At 45.7% G+C, this 19,766-nt stretch overlaps 1 protein-coding gene and 1 long non-coding RNA gene across 2 annotated transcripts in view; one reads left to right on the top strand and one right to left on the bottom strand.

Annotated features, from left to right (window-relative positions):
- cdin1 (CDAN1 interacting nuclease 1) overlaps window positions 1-9,616 on the top strand; it is a 57,371-nt gene extending 47,755 nt beyond the window's left edge. Inside the window, exon 12 of the mRNA XM_086155016.1 lies at window positions 8,246-9,616. Coding sequence (XP_086011142.1) covers window positions 8,246-8,381 — 136 coding nt within the window. The 3' untranslated portion in view covers window positions 8,382-9,616. The remainder of the gene's footprint in view (window positions 1-8,245) is intronic.
- Window positions 9,617-10,472: 856 nt separating this feature from the next.
- LOC147237852 (uncharacterized) lies at window positions 10,473-17,426 on the bottom strand. Its single transcript, XR_015106796.1, has 3 exons — window positions 16,645-17,426; window positions 15,987-16,550; window positions 10,473-11,089 (listed from the first exon to the last, which is right to left on the bottom strand). It is a non-coding gene; the product is annotated as an uncharacterized LOC147237852 (long non-coding RNA).
- Between the last annotated feature and the right edge of the window lie 2,340 nt (window positions 17,427-19,766).

Genomic DNA, 19,766 nt, shown 5'->3' with positions numbered 1-19,766 from the left:
CCGTTGCGCCGGCTGACCTATCAAACACTGACAAGCCCCAACGACATTTCGGACCCCCCCCCACACACACACACACACACACCTTCCCCTCTCCACCCCCCGGGGCTAAAATTACCCTCAGGAATGTAAACAGACTGCAGAGTAAGCACACGGCTTTTCTGCGGCCCCTCACCCATGTCCGTCTCCAAACTCGCTCCCTTCGAAATTTGGGACAGTACCAATTTGGAAGCAGAGGCCAAGGTCGACGGCAGGGGTGCCATCGGCCGCTCTGGCACCGGGCCCGTCCGTCCCGAGCGCCAGCCGAATTTCCGTGTCCGGCGAAGGTTTCAACCTGAACGGCCCGAAAAAGAAATCAGGTTTTTTTCTGTTTTCTCCGTGTCTTCTGTCTCCTTTTCATTTTCACAGACAGATGGGCATTCACACCAATTCATTAGGTGTGTGGGGTAGCTGTGAGCGCTGGAGTCTGGGTGAAGAAGTTTAGTGGGCCGGGTGCTGACATGTTGATTTAGTGGTGGTAACACGACTGCACTTCCAAAGGTGCTGACTTGGACGAAAGCCAGGCCTCTTTTTCTCCCAGGGAGACATTAGAGGCCATACTCTAATTTTGGGGCAGGGTCTTACTCAAGGATGCAGAGGCCACAAGGCCCAACGCAACAAACTTTCACACCTGCCTCCACACCAAACTTTGCATTCTAATGGTCTTTAAGATCCCAAGGGCCATTTGAAATTGTGGTTTGATTACGACTGAATGTGTATTTGTACAATCATTTTCTTTGCAAAATAAAGAAACCGCAAGGAAGGAAATGCGATGTACATAAAGCATCTGTCGTAAAATTAAATTGAGTACATGTCAAGATGTCTGCGCGGTGGTAGTAAATCACATGGTTTTCGGATTTTAAATGGAGTCCTAACTAACTAACATCTAACTAACTAACTCACGGCCAAGTGGACAATTTTTCTGAAAACTAAAGAATTAAAGGATGATAAGCTATTTTCAAGATGTCTTTTTATAATGATCCCAAAACTTAAAGCCACAGAGTTCCTAAAACAACTAATGACCCACCCAAATAAAAGTTTTACGGAGAAGTAATCCAGGATATAACAACCCTCACATTCTGACCCAAAGTTGGACAGTATTTTATACATTTTATTATAATATAATAATAAAACATGAATGAATAATTAATAAATAAATAAACAAGTTACATATTAAATAATTATTTGTTGTTGTCGTAGTTGTTGATGATGATAATGGTGACTACTCTTACTATTTTAAATTTCAAATTATAAGATATGGTTTTTGTTATATTATTATTACGTGTTGTTTTTTGTCAATATAATTGCCCACCCTGTCCCCCTCTCCTTAAAATACGACATGAATTTATAGGGTTACAGATGTTCCATGCAGTCACGAAACGCTATATTCCTGCATTTCGAAGTCTACAGTCGACCTTAAATTGTTTTTAAAGTGGAGCAGAGACTTGGACTCTTTTATATACACTCATCACCGGGACAGCATCATAACGCAAACTTTCGTGTCCGAGAGCGTTCGCGGTGTCTGGATGTTTATACGTCTATTTCCGTATCATAACATCGTGTGCGGACAACAAACCGGCGAGTGAGCACTGGGCACACATCCTGTGACCTCACATATATATACATGATATCATATACACACATGTGCTCCAAAACAACGGCTGGACACATCAGGTTTGCAGGCGCCCGGTCAGGCTGATGCTGCCCTTGCAAGGGCAGATAGGATTACAGTGCAAACTGTTGTTGATTAGGGCTGTGGCTGTAGCAGGGGATCATCCTAAATTGAAAACACGTTAGCTGTCGGGGTTAAGGGCAGGATTAGGGTCCGGGGGCTGCGCAGGGCGAGAAGCAGCGCCGGAGACAAAATGGCTGTCCCTCCACTTGTCTTTGACTGTGCGTCCCTAGAGACAGGTGGCAATTATCGGCTAGCACTGCTGGGAGTTCACAAAAACAGGTTAAAGGAGCATGTATCCCCCTGACGCTCTGCTCCTCTGTCTGCACAGCCTCCGAGCCCCCGGACTGTTTGCCCTTTACGATGGGAAGCTTCCTAGCTCCGTGCAGGAGTTCGAGATCCCCTCTAATTTAGTGTTCGGTCAGCATATTGCCCTTCTTTTTTTTCTTTAAATATTTGCTCGGTTGTTTTACCTCCCATGTGACTTACAATCAAATGCACAGCAGTTCTTTCCAGTGTTTGCTTTTTAAATGTTTCGCGAGAGACGTGCTCCGGGCTCATCGTCACGGCGCGGCGGTCATATAGGAGAAATCATTTGACGCCACCACTGTAATAGAATTTAATAATATCAGCTTCAGGTGTTAAATGAATACCCACTCAGGGTGTCATAACTGAAGAGATCAAGCCATTTCTGTGATGTAAAGTGTCATTATAGAGGACGGAGAGTCGATGCCTGGGAAAAGATCTGGTCTTCTTGGTTCATCTGAATGTTAATCCTTGCATAGCTTCGCTCAGAGAATCATTCTTGTTCTTAGTGTTCATATTCTAAAAGCTAAATTAATTAAAACATACTGTTTTACACAAAACCAATAATGTCTTTTTGATGTTAGCCGGAGGGCGAATATCACGCAGGCTTGGCTTGTTCCGCAACTCCAACCGAGCTTCAGCGCAGATTGTTGTGCCATAGTCCTGTGATGACCTGGTTGGAACCATATCTGAACACAGAGCAGGAAGTAAGAAAAGGTGGGATCACGCTCTGTTTAGTTTTGCTCCACATCCAAGACAGACCAGTGGTTGTCAGAGTGTGTTGGACCGTGAAGAAATAGACTTATAGGGGACCAAAAACACACGTGTCCCTCAGATATCTGATGCTAATGTGGTACGCGACATGCTCGTTTAGGGGATTTAACAATTTCCAAACATTGATTAAGGCTCCCCATCGGAAAGGAGGCCTTTTTTTTTCTTTTTAGGAAGCTAGGAATCATGCATGCGCGTTCCAACTGGAATGCATTAATAAATGCTGATATTCATTTGCGTGTGTTTTCAAAGAAGATGAGGGAGACATAAAAGAAATTGATTTTTGATTAACATTTCTTTCTTTCATGCAGAATGTGTTTAAAACACGCATATTGTTCCTCAAACACTTGGTAGTTTCATAGAAAAAACACCAGTTAATTCAAAAATTAAACTGATTTGATTAATCTAATTATTGGGGTCAATCAGTCCCTTTGTGATATTGATAAGGGAATTTCCTTTTTACAAATATCGTACAAAACAGGGATTTTTATAATTAAGCTACAGATATGACTGTTAAATATTATTTCATTCAAGGTGTATACTGCTAACTTATTTTTCCATGCATCAGAAATGCAGGTTAAGTGTAATCTATCGTAACTTCTGCAGTCGGCCATAATTTTTATGATAAAATCAGTATCAAGGCATCCGCAGATCAAAAGATGATATTTGATTTTGTCAGTAACATAAATCTGTGCTTGGAGTGATCTGATGTTTTAGATTAGCTGAAGGCCCGACTAATTGGTGCCTTATCAGCAGGCCCGGGGCGCGTCCTGCCCCCAGAGGTCACAGCGGTTGCTACGGCAACAAGATAGCGTGCGGTAATCCTCATCTCCGTTCTGGTCTTGATAATCTCGCACCGGTGGGTGTAAATTCACCTCTCAACGAAAACAAGACAAATCGTGAAACACTCACCGGACATGACCTCCCGCTCACCTCGCAAGTCACACACCCACCCACCCACCCATCTCCACAATACACAAACAAACCGACACATAAAAACACACATGCCACCTCCAGCGGTGACAGAGACGAACCACGTGCGTGTCACTTTTTATTTCTGTACCTCGGCGACATAAAAATGTTGAGGCACCTAGTGGGAAATGTTTTTTTTTTTTTTTTTTTTTTTTTTTTTCCCATTGCTTTTTATTCAGCCTTAATTACAATGCTTTCGTAGGTTCGGAAGACTCGTTTTAAGTTACGGCTGCCTCGCATGTGTACTGTGGATACCTGAGCAAAAATTGAATTTATCGCTCGCCCCGCAAAGACAAAAGTGGGAGGTCGGGGAAGAAAAGTCTGTGTGCTATTCCAAGGCTCACTCTTGTTAATAACTTGCATGGAGGAGGCGAACTCTTCCGTTCATCCCCTGTTATTTATGGACAGTAGGACACACAATTTGTTGCAAGGGGTTTATTTACCTCCCTGTCGGAGGAAGCCCCTCTAGGCAGAGTCAGCGCTTAAACATCCCATTTGTGTGCAAGGAGGCTGCGTCATCTGCGGCATCTTCATCATCGGGACTGACTGGCAACAAATGTAGGCTTCTGCAATGGCCTTTAGAATGCACAGAGCGGGGTGTGTAGCCATCAGTTGTACCTCCACCGCAAAAAAAAGCCCCACATGGTGCACAGAAACATTATTTGAACGTTAAGCAAATCCCCTCCCTCCTGTTGGCTGCCGCAGAGTGACCAGGAGCGACCCATACTCTGCAGGTTGCATCCCTGCATTCGAGGCAGCTTACTGGCTAACTTAAGGCAAAGGTTCTGGGAGTGCTTTGCTTTCCTACCTTGTGACCTGATGTATGGATGCCGAAAACAAAGAGGCCTTTGTGGGGGGACCTCGGAGACAGAGAGTTCACCCGCAGGTGGAGGCTTACACTGCCTAAATTATTGCCAGGGAGTTTGTTTAAAATAGGTCTGTGCGGTATGTAAAATTAAGTGAGGCCATTTTAACTCGAGCATAAATTCTTCTTGATTTTATTGATAATTCATCATGTCGTTTAAAGGGTTCAAGCCAAAGTGCTCCGCTTACAGTCGGGGTCCAACGTTTTCTCACTAAAAATGGCGGATCAAATTAACCTCGATCTGTGTGTCTGGCAGCAACGTTAAACCTGTACACTGAGTGTTTTTTTTTTTTTTTTTTTTTTTTTGTTGTTTTGATTTTTGGGAGAGCTGAGAAGGAGCTTTCTGATTTACAAGCAACCTTATAGTTCCCATAAAATGAGAGTGAGTGGGGGTCACACGTTGCCTTTTAATACATTTTATTTATTTGTTTGTTTGCTAGTTTGTTTCAGTATTTTAACCAATTCCAAAGTGACCCCTTGGGTCATTAGAATATGGTGAACTTTGTGATCAATATTTCATGTACTGTATAAGCTGTAAGATAGAGCGATAGATTTTAATATTTTTCTTATATTTATATAGAGGGAGATCTATATACATTTTATATTTTTTTATATTCTTTTTATATAGATATTTATTCATTTAATATAGATTTAGATTGATGTATTTTTACATAGCTATCTCCTTCAAAATATGATATATATATATATTTTATGCATTTTGCAGGAAATATTTATACACTTACAGTATGTTGGGCTATAGTATTTATTTGTGAGATGTATTGATCTGCATTATGGCTCCGTGGCTGTCTGCGTGCTCCGGCAGGTACTAATAACACCACCTCGCCTCCTTTCAAGGGTGTTTGTTCTCGGCCGCCTCTCCTCTCATTAAGTTGCCACCGCGAGCCGCTCGGCACCTGCTTTAAATGCAACCAGCACCCGCTCATTAACACCAACTAAAGCATGGCTGGCAGCCGCGATCTGCACCCGGGGCCTGTCAAGGGGCCCCCGTCCTGAAATTAGCTACATTTCACAAACAATTTCACCAACTTGTTATATACAGTAGTTAGGTGTTTATTGGAAGATGACTGACTCCGACTCAGATGTGGTGCGTGTGTGTAATAAGCACACGCCAGGTTAAAGCGAGCCAGCCCACATAATGAACCACAATTTGCCTACAAATTCTAAGTGAGCCTCGGTCAGCGCACTCATGACTTCACACATTGTTTCAGAGGGACTTTATTAAAGCACATAAAGCAGAAAATACTGCTCATTTATAATTGCCGTGCAGTTTTCAGAGGCCGCTTCAACTATTAGGGAGATTCTCAGACTGTAGGTCCCAGCTCAGGCTTGGCCCCTCGACCGTTTTTTCTCCCCCCCCCCTTCCCCCTCTTAATGTTATTATTTCTACTCCCAGTCTATGATTGTACCTCAAGGTCTCTGTAGTATTAATTCTGAGTAAGATTCAAAGTCCATTTATTTTCTTTACGGTATGGAGAGGCCTTGGTGACATGGCTCCCCAGTGTTTATAATTTTTGCTTGTTTCAATTTGTGCTCAGCCTCCCCTGACAGACCCGGGACGTGATGTATCACACACCACCGCCTTATCTGTTGATGTACAGTTTTAACCTTTTCGGAAGGTTGCCTCTCTTCGCTCCGCGCCGACCGACCGGTCTCCCCCCTTTCTTCCCATGTCTGCCTCACCTCGCCGTCCGGAGCGCAGGAAATGCACACAGCGCCACGGCAGAATATAAAGAAGAGCGTAACCCCTTTTCCAAAGTCATCTAATGTAAATGTTTAGGTTTTGTTTCCATAACATTTCCATATTAAGAGTTGGCAGTCATGCATAGCCATTGACCATGGAAACGGTAAGTTTTTTTTTTTTTTTTTTTCTGGTTTGTGAGGGACTTGAGCTCCGTGCAGCACTCTCAGCTATGTGTGTGTGTGTGTGTGTGTGTGTGTGTGTGTGTGTGTGTGTGTGTGTGTGTGTGTGTGTGTGTGTGTGTGTGTGTGTGTGTGTGTGTGTGTGTGAGTGACACAGTGGTGAACTTCCAGCGTGCATATGTGGGACTTTCTCTGGGGCTGTTAGCTTTGGCCTGTTTGCTCATAGATACAGCACAGTAAATCACAGACAGTAAAAAACAAGATGCACGGATGGGGGATGGATGCACGACTGCAAGGGCCTCTCGGGGGGTGGGGGGCTCGTGACTTGTGCTTGTATAGTCACTTTTTTTTTTAATTTATTTATTTATTATTTTTGCAAGAACTGTATGTGGAACTCACATTGCCTCAAGGCCCTGTCAGCATCGCACAGCGCCGTACGCACATGCTTACATATTTGGCAACAGTTCCTGTCCGGACATTTATCATTCGTGATGTTAAAATTCCTTGTCGAGGTTGTAAGGTCAACCGTCTCGGTGTACGTAATGCTTATAAATCATAATCGAACCAAAAACTAAAGGTGTGTGTGTGTGTGTGTGTGTGTGTGTGTGTGTGCGTTGTTGTATTTAAAAAACATCACCCGGGGTCACTGATTATTTTTAGGTGATGTTTTATGCGCTTCACCTTGGAGCCGAGCCTCCGCTCGATGCGGCCCATTCGCCGGCTTCCTGCCCCAGGCCCCCCGAGGCCTTCGCAGCGTTGTTAACTATCTGTGGATGGAGCGTCTCTCTGCTGGGACGGTTGTGCTGTCAGTCCCCCCCACACCCCCCAACACACACAGACACACACACAAATCCCTGAATCTGGGTTTGCATGTGGGGGCTGAGGTGCTCTCTGCTCAGAGTTCAACTGTGACATGTCTTTATTCATGGCAGCTAATGTTCAAAGAAAAGGTATGATCTATAAGAGGCAGAGAGGGGCCACTGGTGGCTCTTTGGGGTCTAATAAATAGCTTGAAAGATGATTTACGACCTTCTTTAGGAGAGGTAGTGAATAACGCGGCACATTCTCACTGAAGAACTCCTGTTTTAATTGTTTCTGCACCTTTCAGATGGCCTTTAGGTGTGTAGTAGGTGAGATATAATGGGATAGAGGAGGGGCAGAATGGGAAGGGTGGAATAAACACCTAACATTTAAATGAACCTGATTTCTCAGGTGCCTGTAAAGTCGTTTACAAGTCTTGGGAACTACTTCTCACAAACTACGGCTGTTTTCTTCTTCTTCTTCTTCTTCTTCTTCTTCTTCTTCTGACGGAGGATTTCAAAGCGGACGTGAATGAAACAGCTGGATGCTGTTGGAGGGGCAAACATTAACCGCCAGATGCAGTGTTTAAGTCCCAGACGTTGGGCTGAACTCTGTGTGCTCCGCCATATACCAAAAAGGGCTTCCGATGGCAGGTTCCGGAGGCCTTGGTAGTGTTTTGTTGTTTCACACATTATTGTTATTTCGCTGCCATTGTAATGTGATCGAGAGTGTATCACCCTGTCAGAGAGATCTTAATCATCCCGGCTGCCTTTTGTTTGATTGAGCGCAAATTTCCTGGATGGCGATCAAAGGAAAATACTTAGTAGATGCTCTCTTTCATGCATAGGTCTTGAGAGTCTCATTTTTTTTTCCTTTTGTCTTATTTCATTCTTTTTCAAATCCTAAATCACCGTCTTTGTTTCTTTGCTTTGGCGCCTTAGATTCGGGCCGGGCCTCGTCATCTACTGGTACGGCTTCATCGGGGAGCTGGACTGCCAGAGGGACCGGGGGATCCTGCTCAAGGACTGCTTCCCGTCAGACATCGTCACGCTGTGCCACGCCGCCCCGCTGGACTGACTCCGTAGAACCGAGAACAAATGAGAAGCGAAGCAAAACAAAAACCCTGGGCGGAGGATTGGAAGGAAAGAGAGCGGAGGATGAGGAGGCAGGAAGGGTCCAAACAGTAACAGTGAGCTGTGTCGGGGCAGATACCTAGATCCGGAAGCAATTTGGCTTTCCTGCAGCGCGAGACTACCAACAGAACTCTGCCCTGAACTCCGGCCGACCCTCCGCCCGCGTCTGCTTCCAACAACCCCTCCGGAGCAGTCGCACGCTGGCGATCGGGAGATCTGACGAAGCTCGGGCTCGTCCCCGCGGGTCCAAAACGCCGTCTCCGAGACTTTCTTTGGCCCCCGGATGGCCTCTCGCAGCGGACGGCCAGGGCAAGAGCCGGGGCCGGAGCAGGACACAAGGCCCTTCCTTATCACACCCAGAGCCCTGGCCTTTGTCACTCCTTCCTCTTCCGCTCCGCCGGCAGATAAGAGAGGTGCGGTCCGGGGGCCGGGTGGATGCCTGTCTCTCACCTGCGTCACTCGTTGCCCTCTCAGTCACTCTCCGAGGGGGTAAACAATCGTTTCCGATTAAGGATCGCCACGCGTTGACCTTTTTCAGCTTCGCTTTATTAAATCTATTAGGCTTGTTAGACGTTCGTTCTGCAACTGCAACCAGACGTCATTGCGCCTTCATCTCCGCTCGTGTTTACACTCCGCCACATTGATGAAATATGATTAAGCCATTTAAAATTATTAAGTATTATTTCTCTCTCTGCTTTTCTGGCTCCGCTCTCGCCGCCCATGACAAAGCGCCTCTTTGAATTTATATTCAATACCGTATTTTAACTCACTCACTAGAGACTCCCATCTGCCCTCTGTTGCACGCACACTACATAAGATACGAAATGACGCGTCGCGTATTTGCCAGAAGCAAATAAATAATTTTAAGAAAGCAAGGAAATAATTTTACAAAAGTTTTACATCAGTGAATGTTTCCTTTGCCTTTTTTTCCCCCCAACAATACGAGAATAATCAGCCATTGACATTTTTGATTTAAACTGTGTAAGTCCCCTGTTAGAGCCAAAATCAAATAAAACGCCTTGTATTGAAGTCCCTTTTCTCAACTTTTTAAGGATTTATCCAACTTATTTAGACAAACGTGTTTCCCGAGCCCCGCCATGTGAGCACGCACACCTGACGGCGATGCAGAGGTAGGCGAAAACTCCGGTTTCTTTAATGAGCGGACAGTAATGGAAGAACCACGGCCGGGCTATGGGATGGGGGGGTTTGACATAAAGTTGAGTGATGCTTTTAGAGGCAGATATGCACTGCCTGTAGGGGAGCCCTGTTCTGTCCTACTCTTTACAACACACTGAACGGTAAGAAGAAAGAAAGCGAGGGGGTTCGAACCTCGAGAAATGCTTTTGCACATGTTTTACAGAACGGCTGACGGAGAACCACTCGCGATGCCACATCTGAGACTATTAAGTAAAAATAGCCTGGCCGAGACATTGGCCGCTCTCGTCTTCTCGAGGCTTATCTCCCGCCGTTACCTGGTTTGTCCCATTCGTCTTCGAGCAAAACTCCGCCGCCGGGAATAAAAATAAGCATTTCTATATTTGTTCTGTGCAGTCATGCCCCCGCCTCCACCCCAACTCGCGCAGCTTAAAAGATATGGTATGTGTGCGTTAAATACCACTGAGGTGTTGCTTGATTTGTTACCCTTAAACCTCTAACCCTTAGCCGGCTCCCATCCAGGCCTTGATCCCTCCAGGAGGAGGCCAGTGGGTCACGGCGGGGTCGCCAGGCGGCCGTGGCTTCCTCTATCAGGGCCCCCCCGCCCCCACCCCTCCGTTCCATGTGGTACAAAACAACTGTCCCCATGTGTCCAGTTAAAGTCGGCGCTATTGCCTGGCCCATGGAATGCTTAGGCATCAGTTTATTGCTCCTGTTGGACGCAAAAACACAGAGCTATTTTACACCGGGAGGGAATATTCTCCGTTGAATAAGAAAGGAAAAAAATAGAAAAGAGCAGATTCAGTTCCTCTCAAGTTTCAAGCCTTCCTGCCATTGTTTTCCAAGATGGCTGTCGCACAAAAGAGGAGCCGGGGTCAACTCCAATAAATTAGGTTCTACACACAATGCGAACTAAATACAGCTTTATTTCTTTTTCTTCTCCAAAAGCCTACTTCAAAGGGAGCGGCCGTCATCGGCTGCGGCTGACCAGACTCTGACTCGTGCGTGTAAATATAGAAAAATGATGATTTTGTCACGGGCAGACATCTTTATTCTGTATTTTCCTCGCCCTTGTGTTCCACCTCCTTTTTAGATTCATTGTGTTATCACAACAATGGAGCGCTCCGGCTCGCACTCCAAATAAGGTCAGCGGAGAGAGGTCACTTCCTTGGGCCAGGAAACCAGTATTCCGACAAAATTTAATGGACATCCAGTAAGTGTTTTGCCCGTTTTGTTTTAAATAGTAGCGTTTTGTGCGACGGGGGAAGAGAAACAATGCAGCACGTCCAATTCAGTGCCGTGTTGATGTTTTTCTTCAATCTGTGTTTCCCCATGTGTCGTATTAGTTTGATCCACTTCACATCGTCCCCTCTGCCTCCGTCTGAAGCCGCAGGCGGGTGGAAGCTGCCGCCCGCTCAGATGTACGTCTCGGCCCGGTCCTCTTCCCGAATCCCGCTGTTTTTCACGCCGCCTCGGCCGGAGCCTCTCGCTCGACCACTGAGCCGCCGAGGACGTGAAAGAAGGACAGACGTAGAGAGAATGAAGGCCAGGTTCTGACCCTCCAGCTAGCAGACCATCAAACGGACTTCCTCTGTGGTTCTGTGTTATTTATGTGAAGACCTGTGCCCCCCTCCCCCCCCAACAGTTTTGGCCCCGGGGCACCATCGTGCTTTTAGCAGAGATCCTCCATCAACCAAGAAGACATCATAGCGGAAGTTCTACCAGAGGAGCCCGTTAAAAATTTAAAAACAAGGTTTTTTTTAAAGGGCTTAAAAAAGAAAAAAGCCTCAGCTTTGAGCTGGAGCAGATATGAGGAGTTTTTATTTTTAGGAACCTCCGCTAATCAGGCCCTGTTATTTAAAAACAACAATGGATCATGAGAAAAACGGTCCTGGGGGGGGTTGAAAAGGGCGAAGCGGTACATTTTTGATTGACAGGATGGAGCGCAGATGGTATATTTGAGGGAAACTGAACAACTATGGGCACAATTATCCTCGGGGGGGTATTTTAGTTGGCGTATGAGTCACTGACGGAGAGGGACAAGCAGAGACGCAGACAAAAGCATGAAAAACAAGCACATTAAAAATCACATCCAGAGCTATAATCACAAAAAATATCACGCCTGACCAACAAGTCTTGGAAACGTCGCCTATTTGTAACAGCCCTAGACGACAACCTCGGGTCCAGAGAAATCTCAACATCTTGGCCCGGGCGCCGCTAAAGGAGAGGTGTTGACTAGAACTCACGCTAATTGAGGTATTCAATTTTCAGCCAAGCTCCCGTTTGTAAAAACACGGCCACCTGCTGACGAATCCACGCCTAGAAAATAAATCGAGGAAGCATATTTTGAGTTCCTTCCAGGCCCGAGACCTGATACACCATGTGTCCGCAGCCGTCACCGGGGGGAACCGCGACGGTCCGGGGGTGTAGTCCGGACGGTTCCCGAAGCTTTGATTTGCATTGCTTTAAAAACCCATTGTCTCAGAAAAAAAAAAAAAAAAAATAGGAGAAGAGGGATTAGCGGCGAAGGAGCGTGTTGAGTTTGAGGGAATGAAAGGTCTGCGGGTAAAACGGAGAGAGTAGGCGCTCGCGGTCAGAAACCACAGGGGTGACAGCTTGCATGGAGGCTGCACGCTCCACCGTCGGCCGGCGGAAAGGTCAGCCCCCCTGCGTGGCATTTGGGCTGTGACAGAAGTGACCCAGAAACCGTGTCGTCTTCTGTTCACAGCCGGGGTCCTGAGAAGCCCCGGTTACAGATACAGACCGGGCTCTATGGGTGTGTGTGTGGGGGGAACTGGGGGTGGACGCAAGAGACGCGGTGACATTCTGAAATATCAGAGCCGTGACAGCGGAGGGGAAAAGGGCTGAGTCGCAGGAGACCGGAGACAGAATCCGTATTGGTCACAACAAACACTCGCTATTATGAAATCCGGTGGCGACCACGGAGACGAGCGCGGCCACCGCGGGATGCAAATTGAAGCGGCGAATGCGGCTGATAGGAGGATATTCGACGCAGCCCTGCATTCGTTCCGAACTTGCTTTGGTCACAATGAATCTGAAATCGCAGACGAGTCCGTTATTTACAGAGCAGGGGCTTTGGATTTGGAAATATCTGAAAGAACCGGGGAGACGGATCAACATTTTCTACTGGCAACGTAATATTGAAGATGTTTACGTAAAGGGGGGAGGGAGTGTTGGCTGAGCTTAGCTGGGGCTCCTTCTCCAGAGCGGCTTAGACCTTTGCAGAAGTTTGAACGCCATCCCATCGAAGTAAGATCGGAGTAGAAGAACCGCGACTACTACATGACGACATCATTAGCTTATTGACATGAAGGGAGAGAGCGCCGTATTGTTGTAGCTGCAGGAGTTGGACGGGTTTGCGCCGCCTTTATGTACACTTTCAAACACGGGGGGAGCGGAGGGTCAGGGGATGATTAATGGGAGCGGAATGAGGAGAAAAAAAACAAAAGTTCTGATACAAAACTTCTTTTCTCCCTTTTGGACCCCCCCCCCCCCCCCTATTTCTTTCCCCACATGTGAAAGACTAGCTTTTGGGACGACCTCAGCTTCGCCAAAATATAAACTCATTGAGGACGTTTCTGAGCTCGTGTCCCATATTCTTACTGACATCTATTATATGATCATATCAGGATGAAGTTACATTTTCATCCTGACTATATTTTTAGGGGAAATTATAAGCCAAAAGAAGGCATTTGACTCCTCCCGATTTGTTCCTGGACCCCAAACACTTTCTTTCCGGCCAGTCGAGGCAGAAGGCCGCCAACATTGAGCTGGGATCTGTCCAAGGTTTCTGCAGAGGTAATAAGCAGTTGTGTCCTAGCCGCTGTCGCCAAGTGCCCGCTCATAGTGGAATGTTGGATTTTTGTAGACTGTCTGAAAGAGTCTGGTCTAGACCTGCTCTACATGGAAAGCGTCATCGGACAACCACGTTAATAAAATAAAATAGAATCTGACTCCGCTGCTTTCGTAAAGCACGCCTTTTAATCATTTCAGTCCGGTCTTATGGACCAACATCGGACGAGAGTTTAAATCCAGCCCCGGGATGGGAACCTTCAGGAATAAAAAAAATAAAAATCAGAAGATAAACTCCTGTGACTCTGAACAGAGTTGGCTGGGCATCAACTGACCTGGAGGAGCTTTGATTGGGAAATATCCGATTGTCAACTTCGGGCGAACGGAGTGTAACGATTTATTATGCGTTTAACAAAATTATGATGTAATATCAGCACGTCCGGACTGAATTTCTCTCACTGGCCCGAAGGAAATGGTCCGTTGACGTCCGGCATAAAGTGAAGAACATCTTCTCTTATCAAGTACGATTGTGAAACAGATGTCAGCGGAAAGGAACGGATGTCCAGATCTGGATCCAAAGTACATACTGCTTTTCGCGAGGCCACATTTTAAGCACCCTTTATGTAATCAAGTGGAAAACACTCTACTTTAGAGTAAAGTTAGCTGTTTGTGGAGTTCCCGAACCACTTCTGGTCCAGATAGTCGCATTGGAAAAAAAAAAAAAAAAAAAGGCGCGCGACGTCGATGTGCCTCCGAATTTCATAGCCGTATTTTGTTATTTTCTACCGCTTGTATTTGCTGCGCTTTCACTTGCCGAGCAATTAAAGTGTTTGGCTGGAGGCAGCGTGCCAGCAGCTCCAGTGCTCTTCAGCCAGCAACGGGAGGCCATTTATCACTTTTACAACTCATTTTCAGCCCAAAACACTCCGCTCCGTGCCTGGATATGGCCTCCGGGCTGCATGCCCTTGAGTTCCTGGTGACAGGTAAATATACACTTCCATCCAAACATATGTCCTGTATCATCTATATTTGACTTATGGGAGGCCGGCCCCGGCGAGGGATCGATTTTGCAGTTCATTTTTAGAGGCCGATGATGTCATGTTGCAATGCACCCTGGGTTACGCTTCCCGGAAACCTGTTGCCGCCGCGGGCGGAAGGACGATCGCTTGAGGGCCTCGATGTTAGCCCCGCCGCTCCAGCGAACCCGGCCCCGCCGCTCGCCACCCCCTCCCCGCCCAACCCGATCCCACGGGGGATTCTCCTCGGGTCACACGAGAGGGAAGGATGAATGAAGCGATGGGATGTTGTCATTCAAATGCAATAGATCACTTCAGCCCGGCCAGCCTGTTGTAATGACCCTGTGTAAAGAGCCGTAATGCGGTTTTCCCATTGGGTTTGAGAGAAACCCAACGCCGGGGCCATTCAGGTGCGCAATAAAGTGCTTTTCACTTTCTGAGGACTTCCTGTCTCCAGTGGCGTTCTCCATTAACTCCTCACAGACAGACGAGAGCCTTTCTATTGGCCCAGACGGTCTTTATCGCAGCGGTTGTTCCCCCCAGGTATGGCGCTACCTGGGCCGCAGATAAGATAGTCCGCCGCCTGCCCGTCGTTACTGGCAGATGAAGGCTATCTGAATATCGACAACAGTTTACACTCCTTGTTGAGAAACAAAGTTGAACTTATGAGACGGGACTTTTATGGCGAGGAGGAGATATGGGAGCCCGCGGGTTCCCTGCGGTCAGGTCACACACCCAAGTCGCCTCCGCCTCCTCCTTCTCCCGCTCGCTGCTATTTATTCCTAGGACGTTGCCCCCCCTCACGCACATTCTCTGTAAATGAGAAGAAGCGAGGGAACTGTATCTCTGTTCCCCACGTCATCACTTGTGGGATAATCTGATGTCAATAAGTCACCACACCTGAAGGCTGAACCCTTGGTCGGACGCGTTTGGAGCAGGAAGTGTGCACTTTGCTACAAATTTCCTCTTTTACTCCTTTGAATTATTATATTTTTATCATTTAATTTATGTGCTATGATTGTTATTTCTGCAGAGAAGAGAGAGAAGACTGAGATGAAGAGTCCATGTCACAGTGACACTTTATAGAGATTAGATTATATGCCTATATCTTCTGGACAAAGATTTAGTGGAAAATATTAATAAATACCAATGTTGAGGGGTTTCTATCTATCTATCTATCTATCTATCTATCTATCTATCTATCTATCTATCTATCTATCTATCTATCTATCTATCTATCTATCTATCTATCTATCTATCTATCTCCCCTTTAATCTAATATTGGTGGCACCTTTAACACGCCACTTTAGTCATGCTTAGCATGAAAACCATCACCAATGAGAATAATTATTTTTATCATAAGAATTATTATTATTGTTATTATTATTATTATTATTAATAATAATAATAATAATAACCATTATTATAATAATAGCTAATATTATCTATGTATTTCTGTTGCTATGAATTATTATTATTATTATCATTATTATTATTATTATTGATGATAATAATAATAACAATAATAATAATGAGCAGCAGATTACTTACATTTTATGACTTACTTAATATTGCTATTATGATGACGGGCAGAGGTCATCCGGCAGCCCCGTCTGTTGTTTCCTCCTCCCCGCCGTCACGTGGCTCTGAGGAGGCAGCAGAGGCGTTTCCACAGCCACCCGAGACGATAATGGTCACCGATGCTGCTCTTTCAGTCAGATCTTCAAGTGGGCCGTGATTAATGGTGTCGGTGTCGTTCGGCTCCTTCACCGACTGGATGACTTCAGCTCCTCTCCTCGACACAGACACACACACACACACACACACACACATACACATAGACACGAGCACACCCATTATGAATTGCTCATATCTCTCTCCATGTCTCTCTCTCTCAGAAACACACCGTGGAAGGTGAGCTGGGGCAACAAGTCCCCAGGTGCAAAGCACAATATTGACCCCACAATCCATCTTTATTGATTTTAGCATCACCGCCTCCTCCTAATACATGCATGAGGACGTGCGTACCTGTGAGTAAACACCAGGCCCCGAGTGCGTGGAGGGCGGGGGAGGTCACACTTCCTATCGCAGGTCACACTCTCCTACTCCTCCTCTTCCTCTCACAGGTCCTGGACGGGGTCAAACATGGTGGGAAGTTTTGCTTTTAAAATAACAATAAATACAAATAATAAAATGGGAGGAGTTGGGACAAGATCGAATCACCGCATGAACAGAGAGTCCTCTTCTTTCTCTTGTCCTTCTTACACTCCCTCTTCTTCTTCATCCTCTTCTTCGTCATTTACTTCTTTGTAAACAATATTTACTTTGGCCTCCAGAAGGGGTCGCCATCATGTAATCACAGTGCGCCCAAGGGTGGGATGAAGAGGGGGTCTCTCTCTCCCTCTTTCCCTCCCACTCCCTTTCTCCCCCCCCTCTCTCTCTCTCCCTCTCTCTTGCTTTCTTTCTCTGTATAATAAATTATTTTACGTGTCAAAACCATATAAAGATTAATTATTTCATTTGAATGGCCTCTGTTAATCAATAACGCAGAGCATTTTTGGAAATCTATCCCCGTGCACGCGTGAGTGAGCGTCGCCGACAGCACCCCACCCACTCTCCCTCCTCAAGCCCTCTCAGTTATTTACTCTTCTTGTGAAATGTCTCACTTTGCTGCCCTCGGCTCCCTGCGAGATATTTCCACCCCCCTCCCTTTTTTAAGAAAAAAAAAATAATAAAGCTAAAAAATATATAAATTATCTCTTTAAAAAAATCCCTGAAGGAAATTTCAGGATTCTCAAAATAAAAAAATTAAAAAATCCACAAGAGCCGGGGGGAGAGGGATCTGGGGTTTCCCGTCCGACGGCGGGAAAAACAACCCCGCGACGCTCGAACCCGCGGCGCGTCCGGGTCAGTCCCAATGAAATACGGGGTTTGACGTCCCCAAGGATCCTCCTTCCCGCCTTCTTCACCACCACCCTCCTTTTTTTTTTTTTTTTTTTACCACATTGCATTTATTCTGCACTCAAACGCACCTTTTCCTCTGCCTCGCCATTTCTGACACACCGAATATTAACGATAATAATAATGTAAAAAACTATTGAAGAAAAAAATCCTTCCATTTTTGTGATCTAACTAAATCTTTGTCTTTAAAATGTATTTCTGTGGGGAGTCTTGAGGGTAGGGAGGTGCGGCTGTCACTCACTGCGAGGAGGAAGACCAGAACCCAGATGATTTATTTATTTTTTGTTTGTTTTAAATCCCCCTTTATTCATTTCTTTCGAATCGCGCCCTCGCCAGCTCCTTGCACATTTTTTTCTATTTGCCCATTTCCCCCCAAAAAACGGGATTTTCCCGCCTATTTATTTTTAATACAAAAAAAAACACAATTTTGCGCGTAATTACGCATAATTATGTATGAACGTGCTTTTAATTCTAATTTGTATTTTCCACATAAAATCAGCATTTTCGCTTTATCGAATGCCATCGAACACACGGTCGGGGTGAGGGATTTTTATATGAAAAAGAATTTAAAATAGAGAGGGTGGGGTGAGGTGGTTACGCACCGGCACCGTCTGACGAATCACCGTCAGAGGAAGACCGGGTGACGGCGATTCATCCGCGGCAACACCGACGGGTGTGTGTGTGTGTGTGGGGGGGGGGGGCTGCAACATTTCTGCGCGGGGGGGTTGCTGCTGACAATTAAAAAAAAAACACTGATACACACGCGTAAACACACACACACACACACACACACACACACACACACACACGCACACACACACACCATTTGACAGTTTGTCTTCACTTTCGAAGCGCAGGCCTGGAGACGCAGACAACAATAACAACAACGAAATAATACTAATGCCATTGTAATACATCTGCATTGTGCTTAATGACCTCATATATTAGCTACAGATACATATATGTATTATGTGCATATGTGTTTTGTTTGTTTAAACAATACAAATTACTAAAAACCCAAATTAAAATAAATCCTGTACGTGGGTGACGTCAATCATTCTGACACGAGGAAGTGAAACTGTTCGATTTGCTGTCCAAAAAAAAAAAAAAAGTCAATCGGTTGTGAAAATGACTTTTTATTTTTTTCTTCCTTTATTTAAAAGAATTCCCGGGGAGAAAGAAAAGGAATGAATAAAAGCAGAGATAGAAAGAAGGAGGGAAGGACACTTGACTTGTTCCAAAAACTAAGGGGGGGTGACTTTTTAGATCTCTCTCCTTTTCGCTGGAAAAATAAAATTAAAAAAAAGACAGCAGCCGTGCCCCCCCCCCCCTCCTCCTCCTCCTTCTTCTTCTTCTTCTTCTTCCCCTTCTTCTCCTTCTTTTCCTTCTTCCAGAAAGCCTTTTCCGTGGTGCTATAATAAAGCATTTTCCCTGGGCTTTATTGATCAGTCACTCTGAGCTAATGTAATTATCCTCATCAATAGGGGGACTGCAGGGAGAATCATTATGGGCTTGACATTGATAAATGATCAGCCAAATGCGGCCCTTTTTCTCCCAGGGACCCCCTCCCTCCTCACAGCACCCACCATCCCCCCGCCCCTGACCCGCACACAGGGCCCGCCGAACGTAGTCATAGAAACACCTTATGGCGAGGAGAGGAAAAAAAACTGCTGATTTTTTTTTTAAATGAGGGCAATGCAAGCACACACACAAACGGACAACCAACAACCTTAAACACACACACACACACCCTGTCCCCCAGAGTGAGCCAGCTGCAAGGCGAAGGACACTAACCGCCCGAAGAGTGCGTCCTCCTTTTTTAAAAATAAATAAAAAACAAATAAAAATAAATCAGCGTTTAGTAAAGCAAAAAAAAAAAAACAAAAAAAAAACAACACAACTTTATATTTACAATGCATACATTTTAGGAGGAAGCTAAAACCACACACCAGTGTGTGAAATAGAGGCGCTGTTAACGCGTATTACGCACAGACGCTTTTTAAATGTTTATTTCATTGAATTTTTTTTTTATATATTGTAACGCAGGGGCGAGGCGGGTGTCTTCCACGGCATCGGGCCGTGGAGGGGGGGTGCACACCCCCCCCTCCACGGCCCGGTCCCTGACAGGGAGGAGATGGAGGGGAGGAGTTGTTTAGCCCGGCTGGATCATCCATCATCCCTGTCACTGCGAATCGGCAAAAGGAAAACAGCAGAGGCAATCTACCTTCTGTCTCATCGGGGGGAAAAAGCGGGGAGGAGAAAGGAGGAGGAGGAGGAGGAGAAGGAGGGGGAGGAAAAAGAAAGAAAGAAAAAAAACTATTAATATTAAAATCCTCTCCATCCACGGTAATCCTCGCGTTTTCTCCCTTTTTCATCTGATAATC

The sequence above is a fragment of the Fistularia commersonii genome, chromosome 1, assembly GCF_037954325.1.
Source record: "Fistularia commersonii isolate RoL2024-O1a breed Wild chromosome 1, RoL_Fcom_v1.0, whole genome shotgun sequence".
Classification (NCBI taxonomy): Eukaryota; Metazoa; Chordata; class Actinopteri; order Syngnathiformes; family Fistulariidae; genus Fistularia; species Fistularia commersonii.
This window is presented reverse-complemented; position numbering and strand designations above follow the sequence as displayed.